Source organism: Budorcas taxicolor, chromosome 11 (assembly GCF_023091745.1).
Source record: "Budorcas taxicolor isolate Tak-1 chromosome 11, Takin1.1, whole genome shotgun sequence".
NCBI classification, from domain to species: Eukaryota; Metazoa; Chordata; class Mammalia; order Artiodactyla; family Bovidae; genus Budorcas; species Budorcas taxicolor.
Window position 1 is genome coordinate 133,969,590 of NC_068920.1, and position 18,387 is coordinate 133,987,976.

An 18,387-nucleotide genomic window follows, 5' to 3' on the forward strand; every position below is an offset into this window, starting at 1 on the left:
AGCAACAAGAAGACAGGCTCTATTTTATTGTCTTGGGTGTACCACGTAAACTGAAGAGGGCATACTCTGCTGGAAATCTATTACATGCGTAAATCTCCCTCAGTACCAAAATCAGGATATAAACTTAATTGCAAGGATTTCTTACCCATCTGGCAGTTTCAGCCAAATCTTGGCACATTTACCAAATAAAATATCGAAAAATTTAGTATCTAGTGAAATAATAAATGATAAAAAAGTCTTTAATGAAAACCAGCAATTTCTGTGTAAGGATATAAGTTAAATGTTTGTTATGACAAAGCCCTAAAAAATATCAACAATTCCCATCTGTCAATATCTTTTGACAATATATTTTGGAAAAAACAGTTGTAACAAAAAGGTGGTATTTTAAGATAAATTATTAGTGTGGGACAATGAGAAAGTTATAAGTATATAAATATATATTTAGTTATAAATATATATAAAGGGCAAGAAAAGATACAATATGTATTTCATGTTATTTTGCTTATGTCATTCTATTTCCTCATCAGTATTTATTTCTCATTAGGATCATTCTGCTGAAACATTCATTGGCTCTTCACCATTGAGCTCATTGTCCAATATGGTAGTCATCAGTCACTATCATAATGTGGAAAATGAAATTTAAAATTAAATGAAATTTAAAGTTCAGTTCCTTATTCACGTTCGCCACGTGTCAGGTACTCAATAGATGGATGTGGCTCGTGACTACAATATTGGACAATATAGCTCCATACATACAATTTCATTTTGCATTTCCAATCTTATTCTTCATTATTTCCTAAATATCTCTTCTATAGCTCTTTGAGTAGGAGTAGATAACCTTTTATACATTTATTTCTCTTCTTCAGGTAGAATAAACATGAGTTAATACTATGTCCCATTCTTGTTTTCCACTCTCCATTGAAACTGTACAATGCTTTGCATATACAGTTGCACTCATCTCACACGCTAGTAAAGTAATGCTCAAAATTCTCTAAGCCAGGCTTCAGCAATACATGAACCGTGAACTTCCAGATGTTCAAGCTGGTTTTAGAAAAGGCAGAGGAACCAGAGATCAAATTGCCAACATCCACTGGATCATGGAAAACGCAAGAGAGTTCCAGAAAAACATCTAGTTCTGCTTTATTGACTATGCCAAAGCCTTTGACTGTGTGGGTCACAATAAACTGTGGAATATTCTGAAAGAGATGGGAATACCAGACCACCTGACCTGCCTCTTGAGAAATCTGTCTGCAGGTCAGGAAGCAACAGTTAGAACTGGACATGGAACAACAGACTGGTTTCAAAAAGGAAAAGGAGTACGTCAAGGCTGTATGTTGTCACCCTGCTTATTTAACTTATATGCAGAGTACATCATGAGAAACACTGGGCTGGAAGAAGCACAGGCTGGAATCAAGATTGCCGGGAGAAATATCAATAACCTCAGATATGCAGATGACACCACCCTTATGGCAGAAAGTGAAGAGGAACTAAAAAGCCTCTTGATGAAAGTGAAAATGGAGAGTGAAAAAGTTGGCTTAAAGCTCAACATTCAGAAAACGAAGATCATGGCATCTGGTCCCATCACTTCACGGGAAATAGATGGGGAAACAGTGGAAACCGTGTCAGACTTTATTTTTTGGGGCTCCAAAATCACTGCAGATGGTGACTGCAGCCATGAAATTAAAAGACACTTACTCCTTGGAAGAAAAGTTATGACCAACCTAGATAGCATGTTGAAAAGCAGAGACATGACTTTGCCAACAAAGGTCCGTCTAGTCAAGGCTATGGTTTTTCCTGTGGTCATGTATGGATGTGAGAGTTGGACTGTGAAGAAGGCTGAGCGCCGAAGAATTGATGGTTTTGAACTGTGGTGTTGGAGAAGACTCCTGAGAGTCCCTTGGACTGCAAGGAGATCCAACCAGTCCATTCTAAAGATCAGCCCTGGGTGTTCTTTGGAAGGAATGATGCTAAAGCTGAAACTCCAGTACTTTGGCCACCTCATGCAAAAAGTTAACTCATTGGAAAAGACTCTGATGCTGGGAGGTACTGGGGACAGGAGGAGAAGGGGATGACAGAGATGGCTAGATGGCATCACCGACTCGATGGACGTGAGTATGAGTGAACTCTGGGAGTTGGTGATGGACAGGGAGACCTGGCGTGCTGCGATTCATGGGGTCGCAAAGAGTCGGACACGACTGAGCGACTCAACTGCACTGAACTGAGTACATATTTGCTAATTGAAATTCAACTTGAATTTCATCTCAATAGGTTAATATTGATTTGTTAATACTGATCAACTACTACCATTTTTCTTTAAAGGACAGATTTTAAATCTTACCTATCTTCTCAAATGCTTATATTGTATTTTATGTTTTTGTCTGCGTAGAAATCCAGATTTACTTTTGTAATGAAAATTATTGGAGACAAATTTCTTGACTTATTGACACGCCCTGTAAAGTGAGAAAGAACTAGAATCTCGGAGAACATTAACATGGAAACATTAAGATACTTGGGCTTCCCAGGTGTGCCAGTGGTAGAAAAACCCCTGCCAATGCAGGAGATATAAGAGATGTTTGTTTGACCCCTGGGTCAGGAAGATTCCCTGGTGAAGGGCACGGCAACCCATTATTCTTGCCTGGAGAATCCCATGGACAGAGAAGCCTGGTAGACTGCAAAGAGTCACCAGGGTTGCAAAGAGTCGGACTTGACTGAATTGACTGAAGCATGCATTAAGATAATTTATGTGGATTACAGAAACATCAGTTCTTTGGTAACTATGCTGCCTTAATTTGGAAGATGCTAAATTAATGAAAATTCTAAAATTGAGGAACCTCTACTAACTTAATACAGGAAAATTATTACAAGTTTTTTTTCTTTTTACAGTTTAAGTTTTGAAGTTAAATGGTTTATTTTGGATAACAAAGTACAGAATAAGACTCAGGAAAAGGAAAGCAGCACAGATCAATGAAAAGAATAAAAGCCTAGGAATCAGATTTAGGTATGAACTCTGACTCTCTCATTTACAAGTTTAGGACTTAATAATACAAATTAACCTTTGCCCAGTATCACTAAAATGGAGCCAGTTTACTGTGAGATAATACCTAGCATGGAGCCTGGTATATAGCAGGTACTTAATGAATATTTCCTGAATAAATACCAAAGAAAAAACAAACAACAAATACGTAGCTTCCAAAGTACTTGTATCCTGCGTCACACTCACATTCGGCCAATACCAAGATAACTCTTACAGTAATAGTTTCAACTCTGTATAACAATCTATAAAATTTTGAATTAAGATGTGAGTATTGGAGCCATAGGGCTTCTCTAGTGGCTCACACAGTAAAGAATCTGCCTGCAATGCAGGAGATTTGGGTTTGATCCCTAGGTAGGGAAGATCCTCTGGAGAAGGAAGATATTAAGAATAGGTGCCAACAATACACTGAAGAACTATACCAAAAAGGTTTTAATGACCCAGATAACCATGATGGTGTGGTCAGTCACCTAGAGCCAGACATCCTGGATTGTGAAGTCAAGTGGGCCTTAGGAACCATTACCTCAAACAAAGCTAGTAGAGGTGATAGAATTCCAGCTGAGCTATTTCAAATCCTAAAAGTTGGTGCTGTAAAAGTGCTGCACACAATATGTCAATAAATTTGGAAACCTCAGCAGTGGCCACAGGACTGGAAAAGTTTAGTTTTCATTTCAATCCCAAAGAAGGGCAATGCCAAAGAATGTTCAAACTACCACACAACTGCACTCATTTCACATGCCAGTGAAGTAATGCTCAAAATCCTTCAAGCTAGACTTCAACAGTACATGAACCAAGAACTTCCAAAGATTGAAGCTGGATTTAGAAAAGGCAGAGGAACCAGAGATCAGATTGCTAACATTTATTGGATCATAGAGAAAGCAACAGAATTCCAGAAGAACATCTATTTCTGTTTCTATTGATGACACCAAACCTCTGACTATGTTTATCACAACAAACTGAGGAAAATTCCTAAAGAGATGGGAATACCAGACTACCTTACCTGCCTCCTGAGACCTGTATGAAGGTCAAGAAGCAACAGTAAGAACTGGACATGGAACAACAGACTGGTTCAAAATTGAGAAAGGAGTTTTCAAGGCTGAACATTGTGACCCCACATATTTAACTTATATGCAGAATACATCATGCAAAATGTTGGGATGGATGAATCACAAGCAGGAATCAAGACTGCCAGGAGAAATGTCAACAACCTCAGATACACTACATATACCTCAGATGATACCACTCATTAGGTGGAAGAGGAACTAAAGAGCCTCTCGATAAGAGTGAAAGAGGAGAATTAAAAAAACTGGCTTAAAACTCAACATTCAAAAGAGCATAAGATCACAGCATCCAGTCTCATCACTTCATGGCAAACAGAAGGGGACAAAGTGGAAATAGTGACAGATTTTATTTTCCTGGGCTCCAAAATCACTGCAGATGGTGACTGTAGCCATGAAATTAAAAGAGGCTTGCTTCTTGGGGCGAAAGCCATGACCAACCTAGACAGCATATTAAAAAGCAGAGACATCACTTTGCCAACAAAGGAAGGTCCATATAGTCAAAGCTATGGTTTTTCTAGTAGTCATGTGCAGATGTGAGAGCTGAACCATAAAGAAGGCTGAGTGCTGAACAACTGATGCTTTTGAACTGTGGTGCTGGAGAAGAGTCTTGGGAGTCCCTTGGACAGCAAGGAGATCAAACCAGTCAATCCTGAAGGAAATCAACCCTGAATATGTGCTGGAAGGACTAATGCTGAAGCTGAAGCTCCAATACTTTGGCCACCTGATGTGAAGAGCCAACTCACTGCAAAAGACTGTTTCTGGGAAAGACTGAGGGCAGGAGGAGAAGGGACAACCAAGGATGAGATGGTTGGATGGCATATCGATACAATGGACGTAAGTTTGAGCAAACTCCAGGAAAGAGTGAAGGACTTGGAGTCCTGGCGTTTTTAGTCCATGGGGTCACAAAGAGTCAGACTTGTCTTAGCAACTGAACAACAACGAGAGCCATAATTCTTTACAGGACTGACTGGTTAGAGTATTGCTCTACACGCCAAATTTTCTCCATAAGTAGGACTGAGAAATGGACTAAACTATTCGGAATTACATTTGATCACAGATTCTGATCTTGTTTTCTGATTTAGCTTTGTCAGGTTTTGATCCTTGACCCTTGAGTTTTAGAATACTTAGTAAGGAGGGGTGATTCTGACGTGGTAGTACTGACACCCCAGAAACTCTTCAAAGAACCTAGAAACCTGATTTAACAACTGTCCCAAATGAATGTTATCAGGCACCTTAGGGAAACATTTAACCTAGACTTTTTTCTAAAAGAATGATTCTGAATTGAACTGAACTTAGGAAGCTTTTTGAAACTATATAGCTACATGAACTTCCTCCCAGTTTAGAAAGTTCCTCAGGTGACCCTGATACCCATACAGCACCCCCTCACCTCCCGGTCTCAGTGGTGAACCACTCCTTTAATCTAGTTTATCCTGCAAGCTCCCACGTACTGTTTCGCTGAAACGTGTTTTCAGTTTTTGATTCTGGAAAATAAAATGGTCAACACTCTTTAAAAGCAGTCTGTGAGCTGTCTCTGTCAAAAGCAGCTGAAAAACTAAGAACTTAAGTTTTTAATGCATATTAGGATTTTATACCAGCTGCTGCCTTTAAAAAGTAAGTTAAAGGCAGGAAAAAAGACAGATGGAGGACCAATTTTCTTGTCTAAATATCAGATATGCAGATGACACCACCATTATGGCACAAAGTGAAGAACTAAAGAGCCTCTTGATGAAAGTGAAAGAGGAGAGTGAAAACGTTGGCTTAAAGCTCAACATTCAGAAAAACTAAGATCATGGTATCTCGTCCCATCACTTCATGGCAAATAGATGGGGAAACAGTGGCTGACTTTATTTTTGGGGGCTCCAAAATCACTGCAGATTGTGATGGCAGCCATGAAATTAAAAGACGCTTACTCCTTGGAAGGAAAGTTATGACCAACCTAGACAGCATATCGGAGAAGGCAATAGCACCCCACTCCAGTACTCTTGCCTGGAAAATCCCATGGACGGAGGAGCCTGGTAGGCTGTAGTCCATGGGGTTGCTAAGAGTCGGACACAACTGAGCGACTTTCCTTTCACTTTTCACTTTCATGCATCGGAGAAGGAAATGGCAACCCACTCCAGTGTTCTTGCCTGGAGAATCCCAGGGATGGGGGAGTCTGGTGGGCTTCCATCTATGGGGTCGCACAGAGTTGACACGACTGAAGCAACTTAGCAGCAGCAGCAGACAGCACATTAAAAAGCAGAGACATTACTTTGTCAACAAAGGTCCGTCTAGTCAAGGCTATAGTTTTTTCAGTAGTCATGTATGGATGTGAGAGTTGGACTATAAAGAAAGCTGAGCACAGAAGAATTGATGCTTTTGAACTGTGGTGTTGGAGAGGACTCTTGAGAGTCCCTTGGACTGCAAGGAGATCCAACCAGTCCATCCTAAAGGAAATCAGTCCTGGGTGTTCATTGGAAGGACTGATGTTGAAGCTGAAACTCCAATACTTTGGCCACCTGATGTGAAGAGCTGACTTATCTGAAAAGACCCTGACGTTGGGAAAGATTGAGGGCAGGAGGAAAAGGGGACGACAGAGGATGAGATGGTTAGATGGCATCACTGACTCAATGGACATGAGTCTGAGTGAACTCCGGGAGTTGGTGATGGACAGGGAGGCCTGGCGTGCTGCAATTCATGGGGTAACAAAGAGTCAGACACAACTGAGTGACTGAACTGAACTGATAGAGGTTTTACATTTTAAAAGTTTTATAGAAAATCAAGGATACAGTGGCATAATATTATGCCACTAAAGAACTATTAGTGATAGTTCTTTATACTATCCCTAGTGGAAAGGCAGCAAGGCAGCAAGGAAACTGCAAAGGCTATTTATATCTCTCTCCATTCTTAGCAGACCAGTAGTTCTCCAACTTGATGTACTTAAGCATCACCTTCAGAGCTTGTTTAAAATACATGGGCCCTCACCTGAGATTTTAATTCAGTACGTCAACATCTTTAATAGGTGATTCCCATGTAACTGTTTCATGGACCACATTTTTCTTACCAGGTTAGATACTGATGAATACCACATATAAAAAAAAGATGCGCTCAATTCATAAATGCTATTTGGCAAGTTGTCCAGAATCTCCATAACACTAGAGTCAGAGTCACATGAATTCTGGGCAATTTAACTCTAAGAAAAAAGTTATTTCTATTGAAAAATTTTTTTTTCTTAAAAAAGTAAAAGAAAAGGACATTAAGACATGACTAATGGAGAAGAGGTGTTGAATTATATTTTTTACATTTCTCTCTAAATTGCTTTACTTCATATGTTAATGATTAGTTACTTATAACACTTTAATCAATCTATTTTATAGAGAATTCCAATGGTTTAGAAACACATGATTTAAACCATGGCTCAATCACATATATGGGAAGCCTAACATTTGGACAATGAGACAATAATCTAATCCTGCTTTGCCTTGGTCATAATGTATATAAATTATAGGCAAGTAAAACTAAAAGTCTTTTAAGTAAGCCTTGGAAGGTTTAACTTATAAAGTTAAGGTAAAAATCAAACAGAAGACAATCCTATATCTCAGCACTTGAGGGAGTAAGTGGAGGCAGTGCTCTGAATCTCCTACTTACACAAAAGTCAGGTGCTATAGATATAGGGAGTCACAAAGTTTGCAATAGATGCAAACTATTGGATGGCAATAGTTGCTTTCTGCAATTGTTTCCAAACTTGACTGTACTTCAGGATTGCCTGGGGAACTTCTTGGTTATATCCATTGAAACACCATCTTTGGGGATGGTAAAAGTAAGAGGCCCACTGAAGAACCGTTAGTCTGTACAAAGCTGTTCCAGAAGTAGACAGACTAGTGAGATTCATACAGATGGCTTTCCGGAAAAAAAAAAAATCAAGCTGCTTCCTTCACATACCATTAGGAAGCAGCTGACCTAAAACGTAAAGAATGAAAAATCATTTGTAAACGGAGGAAACCTAATGTAACAGGAAAATGTTAAAATTAAGAAAAGTGATAGAATAATGAAAAATATTTTTAAAATTGTTTTTCAGGAGTAGCCATACAAAGAGTTTCTTCCCAGAGAAATTGTTTACTTAGAGATTAGAGAATAAATTACAATGGGAAAGGTATATTAGGCTCCCATAATTTCATGACAATATTTTAAAATGTATCAAAACTCCTTATCTTTGAATCTTTATAAATTTTCTGGCCTTAACTCTCAGCTAATTTTTCCTATTTTTCCTAAAATACTGTTAAGTTCCTTAAGGGTGGGAATATGGGAATATGCTTGTGTCATTTACTATGACATAGCAGTTGTTTAATTATTAATTAATAATTTCATATGACATAATTTTAACTTGAAACTCCCATGTGAGTCAGGAGATACTGGTACTGTAATGGTCATGAAGCACAGATCTACATACATGATATAGATCTGTACTATCCAAAAGCCCTTTGACATGCTTGTTCTGCTTGGAGTGATCTTCTAAAACGCAGACAAAAATAGCACTTCCTCTCTAAAGCCATCCCTGATTCTCAAGTCAGAATTAATTTTTTTCTTCTTTGGTTTTATCTTTATTATTATGGCCCAGGCCACATAGATCTTTAAAACAGTCATATATCCTCCCAATACAATAGATTTTGAGCTCCTGGAAGCCAAAACCCTGCTTTGTCATCCTTGAATCCCTGGCACCTTACATAGTGTTCTACGTATGTGAAGAACTTGATACATGTCTGCTGAATGAATGAATGAGTGACCACCACATGATACCCTGTTCTTTAAAATGTGCATCCCAAAATTCAGTATCTACTCATGAATTACTTTGCTTACCCATTTCTTCCTTTCCTAAAACTGATAATTATAAAAACTAATCGCAATACTTGATAAGAAAATACTTATCAACCCATAGATTGTATATATGTTATTCAATATTAATAAAGAGCAAGGTTAATAAAAATAGCTGAGAGGAAAAAAAAAACCTTACCTTCTTGAAATAGTTGTCTGGCATAAGATGGCTCTCTGCCTTGAGGTTGGAAAAAAGCATAAATGCACTTTCTCACTAAATCTTCCCAGCCAGTTCTGCCAGCAGCTCTCAGGGAACTAGTATCAATAGAGATGATTTTACCTATACAAAGAATGAAAGCTTACATGTATGATAGCCTCTGGATATGTCATTCACATTTCAAGACTAATATGCATCTAAAAATATTCTGCTGCCTCTCAACTGCTTAATGGACAAAAGCACTAAAAAGCACTATTAATTTTTATTATATATAGTAACAGAGTATATCAGTGACATGAAAATACAAAATTGTTTTGGCCTTGGAGTGTGTTGTATCACATCATCAAATTCAATATCAATCAAGTATTAAAGTCATACCATAAAGACCCAAAGCTATGGATACTAATGTAGGTCAAACTTTTCTGGATTGCTCTTTGGATCCTGCTATCTATATACTAATGACTTACTGTGGATGAAGAGGCAGAGATGAACTATATTATTTTGGTTTAAATTAATTTCCAGTAATTAAGTGAAGAGACTATGAGAAAGTAAGCAAGTCTTTCCTTTTCTACCTCCTCTTGAGTTGTAAACAATATTGCACTTAAGAGTAAAGACTGAAGGTAAAAAAAAGTTAAATCAGAAAAAGATAAGTGAGAACATTAAGATCTGCTAGGCTATCTGCAAACAGAACATATGCTTTATAAAATTTAGTGCTGATTTGATACTGTTATCACATTTAAATAAGTTTCCTGAATGATTATGGAAGAATTCAGGCAAATTATTTCTTAATTGGGGGCCATTTAATCCAGTTGGTGATTTTTCAGATCAGTTTTATTTTCTATAAATCTTGTATTCATATAAGATAATATAGGGGAGATATATACATATATGTGTATGTGTGTTAGATTATTAAGGTGAGACCTACAAAGCCTCATCCAATTTCAGAGCTTGAATATTACCAAGATCATCAATACCATTCCACTAAGTGTGTACTCCACGCTTGTCACATCCCTCTGTCTTTATATTTTCCTGTCAATCTAGGCTGTTTCCAGTTTTTTGTCATTACAATCAATACTGCTATGAGTATCTTTCACATTTTCCATAGTGCATGAGGTACATAAGTAGGAATAGAACTGTTGAGTCATAGGTTACATGAATGTTCAATTTTATATTAAACTGTCTCCCAGAAACTTTTATAAGAGTTAATCCAACATCCTCTCCACCACTTGGTTTATGGTTATGGTCTAACTTTTGTATTTCCCTGATTAATAAGAGTGAATATTTTTCATGTTTATTCACCTCTCAAGTTTCCTCTTCTGTGAACACCTGGTTGTCTTTTCTTCATCTTCCTTTTTTTCACACAATCAACTCAAATCTATTGTACTGTTTGTGCCTCTTTAACTAATCCCTTCTTTACATATTTATCTTGGATTCTTTAGAAATAAAATCTTTATTAGACCTCTATAAAGTAGGGTCTAGAATCCAATATACCCAAGTATGTCAGATCAGGTTGTCACCCAAGTCTTGGCATAAATGTAGAAAGAAAATAAATCAAAATTTAAATGAGGGAATTCTTGTTATTTTAGAACAGTTTGGGGACAGCCTGGTGAAGGCTGATTGAAACTATAGATAATTTTGGATTTCCTAACAGTTTCAGTTATTCAATTTTTGTCTCATCACATAAGGGACTAAGAACTGGTTATAGCAGAGAATCCACTGTTATATAATCTTCAAATGCAATAATACTCCTCATATGCAGTGACAAAGGGAGGCCTGTGTGTGTGTGCTTATGTGTTCAAGTTCAGTATTAGGCCACATGAGAGCAATGAAGTCTGTAATTGTAGAAATGGAGGGTAGAAAGTAATTAAATTATCAATAATGGCAATGGAGAAGGCAATGGCACCCCACTCCAGTACTCTTGCCTGGAAAATCCCATGGACGGAGGAGCCTGGTAGGCTGCAAGTCCATGGGGTCGCTAAGAGTCGGACACGACTGAGAGACTTCACTTTCACTTTTCACTTTCATGCATTGGCAAAGGAAATGGCAACCCAATCCAGTGTTCTTGCCTAGAGAATCCCAGGGACAGGGGAGCCTGGTGGGAGGCCATCTATGGGGTCGCACAGAGTCAGACATGACTGAAGTGACTCAGCAGCAGCAATGGCAACAAATGATGAGTAATGTGATGAGTATCTTAGGAGGGAATCATAAATAGGCTGACTTAGAATACTTCTGCTTGCTAGAGCAAAGTTTAACTAACAAACCAACCAAACCACTGTTCAACATCTCCAGGGAGAAAACTTTTTAAGGGACAAGAACCACTTCAGGTAAAGTTGGAAGTACTGCTAAAATTTAAGGAATTAAATATCTGATACTTTTTATAACTAGTTTATGATTGCTTATCTAACTCAATCCCATGATATAATGCCAATTTTATATTTTAAGAATACTTCATATTATTTTGGCATCTTTATATTTTCTTTATACTTTATATTTTCTCTGGTATTTTTTGTGTGGTAACTGTGTACAGTACGGTAATGCCCTTTTAATAGTGCATTGGTGGAAGAAAACACAATATAAAGAAAGAATCCTATTTTAGGGCCTAAAGATACCTGTTCTCAGTAATTAGTTGCCTGGTTTGGGAAAAGTCACCATTCCCTAATGTGTAAAATGGGCAGGCTGGATTCTATAATCTCTGAGGTTCCCTCTAGATTTATGATTACTCCATGATTCAGAGCTTTTTAATTTTTACAAATTTATTCTAAAATCAGGCATATTAAGATTTTAATGCTGGGTCCTTGGTCAGAAACAAAACTACCAGTTGTATCATTGTTCCTATAGAAAAATACAGTCTTTTTTTAAAACAATCTAATTTAGGATTCAGTTTATGGAAATACAATTGAAGAAAAGCTGAACTATACTGTTCCTAAATTATCCTCATAATTTTTAGGCCTCCCCTGTCTTCCACATTTATTCTGTGGACTAACCATCACCCCTTTCCAACAAGTTTTTATTCTGCTATCTCCCAAGCCCTCTTTGGTTTTACTGACACAAAACATCAGCTATATTTTTTTTAACAGACCCTATATTTCCTTCATGCAATAATATTTTTGGTTTTTCAATAAGGGTTTATTAAATTTTTCCAGTGTTGTTCACTGGTAGAAAGTAACAAATACATGCTAGACTCAAAAAGGGAAAGGAAAGGTATGCAAATTGATCGTTACTACACTTAGATGCTGTATATCTAAGCTCCCAGACACTCTCTTTGCTGTATTCAATTGTCTGTGCCAATGTATCCCCACCTACTACTCTTTAGTAAGAGCAGTTGGGAGTTTATCTTTAAAACCCAAGAATAAAGCATACAACAAAGATTTCTGGGGCTAAAACAGTAATAAATATTGTAAGAGGATGTTATAAACAATGGTAAAGTAAAAAAGTAAATGCTAACAGAATAAAATTTAGTAGAAATGATTTTTAAAATCTTGGTCTGCTATACGTCTGTAGTATCTATCTCTCTTTTAAAACTAGAGTGGTGAGTGATATACAATTCTCACTGATGAAAACCTAGTTGACAAAGTGAAGACAGGATTAAACAATATAGGGGAATTCCCTGGTGGTCTGGTGGTTAAGGCGCCATGCTTCCACTGCAGGGGGTGCAGGCCTGATCACGGGTCGGGGAACTAAGATCCTGAGCATGCCACGAGGCATAGCCAAAGAAATCTTAAAAATATATATATATTAAACAACATATGAGAAATTCTTTATATTAAACAACAGTAACAATTTGGTTTTGCTGAAAATCAAATCTGAAGTAGGTCTTTAAAAAGAAGGGCTTATTTTCAGGCACTCACTCACTTTGTGGCTGCCTCCTTTCCTCCTTTTAATTCTAACAGACGTCTCTGTTAGAACTTTTTGCAGCTCTGTTTCCTCAATCAGGAGCACTCATTCTGCACCCTTCCTCAATGCACCCACCCTTCCAACACTCTTACTTGGCACAGTTGGCATCCTTTGGGGCTTAATTGTGTGGTATCAGCTTGACAAGCTTTCTGTTAACCAGCTGATTTTTAAAACAGGACCTCCCTATTAGCTTCTCTTATACCACTTACATCTTTTCCATCAAAAAAGTACAAATCTGTAATCATATCATTGCTTTTTGCTCAACCATGTATACCCAGAGCAATCATACATATGACAGGCACTTTCAGGCATTTGATCAGTATGTGCTGAATCCATTTAAAGGAAAAGAATAAAGGAAAAATGAAACAGTCAGATACATTTATGCACAATACTAAAACCACCCTTTTGTATCTATTTGTAAGCAACTATATTAACACTGCCAATTTCTTTTCATGAATTTGAAGAAATAACTTATAATCAACAAACAGAGATATGTGAATAACTATAAAATAATTTCCTCTCCAGCACCCTCCCGTAACAATATTGACAGTAGCTAAAATGCACAATATCAAGACCACATCTGAAATGTTTTCTGTAGAGGACTAGTGAACAGCAGCTGAACAGCAGAGAAGAGAGGAACACAATTAGTTTTAAGGGGACAGTCACATTCATTAATGCTGAAAGAACATCCTGAACTTTGCAGCTAGTACCTGTAGTATCTTGCTTGGTCATAAAGGATTCTACACCCGTAATAGCTGGAGGCCGAGGTAATCGCCGTGCAATACAAATCAAACATGACTGGAAATCTGCCCAAAACAAGAAGAGGAAATTGAAGGAAAAGAGGACAGAAAGTGGTTCACATCTATTACCTGCCATTAACGGTTTTTGTAAAAACAATACATGTTGTAAGATCTATCAGAATTAAAATTGCTCGCAACCAAACACTAATAGCTCCAGAAAGAGGTCTAGTTGGAATCAATTATCCTTTCCCACTGAATATTCTTACATAAACTAGAGGAGATCGAAGAATCTCAAGTACTTGGCAGATAACAGTTTGAAGAAGTAGTTTTGGCTAGATTCAAGCAACAGAGTGGTTTTTAAAATATAGGTTCATAATTTCCTATACTCATTAATGGCTACAAAGATTATTCCTACAACCACTAAGCAGATCACAAACTATCATATGAAAAAAGAACAACATTTAACTGTTTCTGAAGAGGCATTATTTTGCCCTTGACAGAAGACGTTTATGTTCTTAGGACCTGTAATTTTTTTGAATGTCCCATTTCCATTTTTGTGAGAGGCTGCACACAGTATCACACAGCTAAACATGAGACAGGCCTGCATGTATATTCTGTAAAAAGCTCCCAGCTGACTGTTTTACCCTTTCCCAGGTAGGACCCACTACAGACAAGCCTTTTTGCATCTGACTGACCTCCACAGCTTCCTTCCCTGTTCCTTACTCCACCAATTTGTGGTGTTCTTAACTTAGTTCAGTTTAAGTGTGCATGGAAAACTCATCCACTGAAACGTATTTAACTAATACCATGTTCATACCCTATTCCTATTAGAGCTTCAGCTGTGTTTTCATCTGCTCATAAGCTTTCTCCTTATAAATTACCTTGTATGGCCTCAAAAGTGCTAGCTCTATTCTCCAGTGTTCCGTACACGCTAAGCTTGAAACTTTCTAAAAATCAGAGCTGTTCAACAGCCTGCTGCATCTGGTGTATTTCCAACTGGCAGCAGTAAGTTACAGCTCTTATTTCTAGGCAGCAAGTTGGTTTGAATGTGACATTTTAGTGGGAATGTCAGCTACAACTGAGAATTTGGGGGTATTTTAAAGGGGGGTAGTTCTAGATGTTAACAATTTTTTTCTTAAGTATTAAGAAATATATAGCAAATTGAAGAGCCACTAAGATATATAATATAGCAACCAAAAATATCATCTGAAGAAGGCAGTTTATAATCAATTTCCTCTCTGTTTCTAAAACCACGGGAAAAGCGATCGAACACCTTAAAACCACCCTGTTTTACCTTCTCCATCCTCCTGAATTGATTTCGGCTGTGACACAGTGAAACACTGCATCACTTCATACCGCTGGCAAGCTTCCTGGTTCTCGGGGCCAGGCTCATCTGCACGGTGAATTAGCATCCTGCAGTTAAAGGTATGGCTGTTTCGGCGTGCTGCTTCTTGAGGCCAAGGAACTCCATTCACTGTGAAAGAAAAATTGATTATACGCCTGTGAAGGAGATGAAAAGGTACAAACTCTGAAGATACAAACGACACACCTTTACTCATCTGCTTAATTAGATACTCAGATTAAAAGACCCCTTCAGATCTAACACTATCCTGAGGCAAAAAGAGACTTACCTTCCTTTGCAAGTTTAATCCTTTTACCAATTAGAGAAATGTAAAACTTGCAAGAAACTGTATAGTATTTCCACCCTCAAAGATAAGGCCTTACAAATACCCTAATTCGTTAACAGACAAAGACAAAATTAAAAATTAATAGCTTCTTGCTTTTTTGCTCAGAATTTTATAGCAGTTAGTTAATAAGCTTTTCCACTTGCTTCCTGCTATACTCTGGCACTGGGGGGAAAAAAAAAGATTGACAATCATAGGTCTGTTACTAAGCGAGAATTTTAACCTGGAAGGCATGGATGCTTAAGGGATGGCTTGAGAGTATGTTGTATGTTCCTCCTTCTAGTTGGAGGAATCAAAGTTTTTCAAATAAGGCTATCACTCAAAAAAAAAAAATTTAGAATAGACAAGAGACCAACCTTGGTTTTTTAAATCATTTTTTCCTTGCTCTTTATTTTATTTGCACAATCTGCATGCTACAATGCCTTAAATATAGCAGATAATCATTTTACTTCATTAAAATGATTGCTAAAACAGAAATGTTACTGGATTCAGTGTAAGAAAACTGAATTCCATTGTACAGCAGATATTTACACATGTCAAGTGAGAATCACTGTGTAGCAAGTCACTACTTTTCAGTTATAATATTATATTCAAGCCATGGTGAGAGATAGGGTTTTTCAGGCTGTTCTCTCACCATTCCCAACAGCTTTCTTACCATAGCTTTGCTGTTGAATCTCCTTCTTTTTTATTATCTCATCACTCTACAACAGTTAGAGGATATCATGGAAACAAACCTATACTGGAGTAAGGAGTCTTGGTTCTTTGAACTAGTTGTGAGGTTTGGGTTAATAACTTAATCTTTGCCTCATCTTTAAAATAAAGGAATCCACTATATTATCTCTCAAGTCACTCACACTCCACATTAAGACCCCCTAATAACCCCTTGAAACTAGTAATTTTAATAGTAATAATCGTTTCAGGCTCCCAGTAAACACATAGTATTTTTTCAAAGAAGAAATAACACTTCCATTTCATCAAGTGAACAACATAGGAAATAAAGAGCTACGGATAACATTTTATTTTCATGTTTGATTAGTTATACAGGATTTCTAGCCAAGACTCTCCTCCCAACTTCTGGAGTGCCTACAGGTTAAGGAGCAGGTACATGGCTTAGTGAAGAGAACACAGGCTGGAAGTCAGCCCTATCTATCCTCTCAGCTAGCCTCCTCTGGCAGTGAACAGCCCATCCAACCATTGGACGGAACTTCAACCATGCTTGGAACTCGTGAGTTGAAACCACTTACATCAAAAAATGTTCATTTTAGTAAGTATGTAATATGAACACTATTCTTTCCTCCCTCCTTCCTTTTTTCTTTTCTCTAAGCAAGGTGGTAGGATAAATTACATACATTTGTCTCTTCCTTAGACATAATTAAAATTCAAAACAAAAGGAATTCCAAGCAGAAGCTTCTTGTGGTAAGACGACTAACTGTTCTGCTTCCTAACTCTGTCACAGAATTATGGCAAAATCTAGAAGAAGAGGATAAAAGGAATGTTCTCTATAAGCTATTTGATGATGTTCCTCCTTCATATTTAATCTCAGGCTGAAATTAAATTTTAAAATATTTAAAATATGTATGACATAGAATACCATATATTATAAACATAATAATAATTATACTTTACTGAGGGGAAGCTACAGAGAGCTCATATTCTTTTAAAAAAACACATTCCTTTTACCTAGTGATTTTGGTAGCAGATTCTTCACAAATTCTGCATGATCACCCACATGCAGTATGCTGTAGACACTGGTATTCATTAATTCCTCCTGATTGTAACCCAAGTAGCTGGTCACATTTTCTGACACAAATACAATCCTCCCTTCACAGTTCACAACAAAGAAAAACCCATCCAAAGCCTGTAAAGAAAAAAAAAAGGATTAAGAGGTTATGAGGCTAAAAGAGACAAGAAAAATACTCAAATATGTTTCTCTATTGAAAAAGAGAGTGGAAATATGTGTCAAGTTAAAAAAAAAGGGTATTAAATAGAAGATTTAATATTGCATGTTCTCTGTGGAGGGAACAGGATTTTAAAACAGACTGTACACTTATGTTTCATGTAGGCATGAATGAATATGTCAAACTTCTTCCTTAGAAAGAAATTTCATGGCAGTAATGTGAAGTAAGCGACTGACCCATTCAGTCATAAACATCTCTAAACTGTGGGTTAAGACCTGGTGTCTACCCTCAAGGAACTTGTGGTACAGTGGAGAGACATAAGCCTAATAAAATGCCAGTGAGAAATACAGTATGAAAGACAAACACAGACTATTCTGTGAGTATAAAGAAGGATGCTTATTTGGGGTCAAGGTGGGAGGCAGAGAAAGGCTCCTTAGAGGCGCTGATCTGAGTTATAAAAGGCACAGCGGCGGAGGGAAAGAGGAATGAGGGAAGAACACTCTAGGCAGAGGAGAGAGCATGGCACATAAGGGAACTGAAAAGCAGTTTGGAGCTGCTGGAGCACATGGCACAAGACAAGCAGTGAGTCTGGAGAGGTGGACAGGAGCCAAGTCACAGAGGGCTTTCTATGCACAGAGATGGAGCCCAGGAGCTCCAAAAGAAGATGTATATGCCCAAGGGGAGCGTAATATCCAGAGGTGCGGCAAAAAAGTCAGAATCTCTATTTATAGTAAAACCTAAAACATAAGGAAGAAATTAAGCTTTATTAACATATCGACACCCTGGTGCCTCACTCAGTCCATACCAGAATCTGAGAGAGGATCCAGAATGGAGAAGATGACAGTGATACCTTATTTATAATCCTTCTGTTTATTGCAACATTGCAGTTTACTTGCTATAGAATGTAGAAAAGCAACAAAAACAAGTCCTTTAAAAAGCAGAACATTTACAGAATTTTGTAACAAGACGTAACCACCCTCGGTATTACACATGATTTGCTGGCTACTTGTAAAAAAGGACTTAACAAAGCTGTCTAACAATGTTGATGAGCTACTCATTTTTCTTTTTTT

The 18,387-nt window shown here is 37.5% G+C and overlaps 1 protein-coding gene across 3 annotated transcripts in view; it reads right to left on the reverse strand.

Annotated features, from left to right (window-relative positions):
- The window catches only part of NCOA1 (nuclear receptor coactivator 1), a 164,786-nt gene that overhangs the window by 56,553 nt on the left and 89,846 nt on the right, over positions 1–18,387 (reverse strand). For all 3 annotated transcript variants that reach the window (XM_052647980.1, XM_052647982.1, XM_052647981.1), the window contains 4 exons: positions 17,100–17,277; positions 15,029–15,208; positions 13,705–13,800; positions 9,083–9,223 (listed from right to left, as the gene is read on the reverse strand). In XM_052647980.1, coding sequence (XP_052503940.1) covers positions 9,083–9,223; positions 13,705–13,800; positions 15,029–15,208; positions 17,100–17,277 — 595 coding nt within the window. The remainder of the gene's footprint in view (positions 1–9,082; positions 9,224–13,704; positions 13,801–15,028; positions 15,209–17,099; positions 17,278–18,387) is intronic.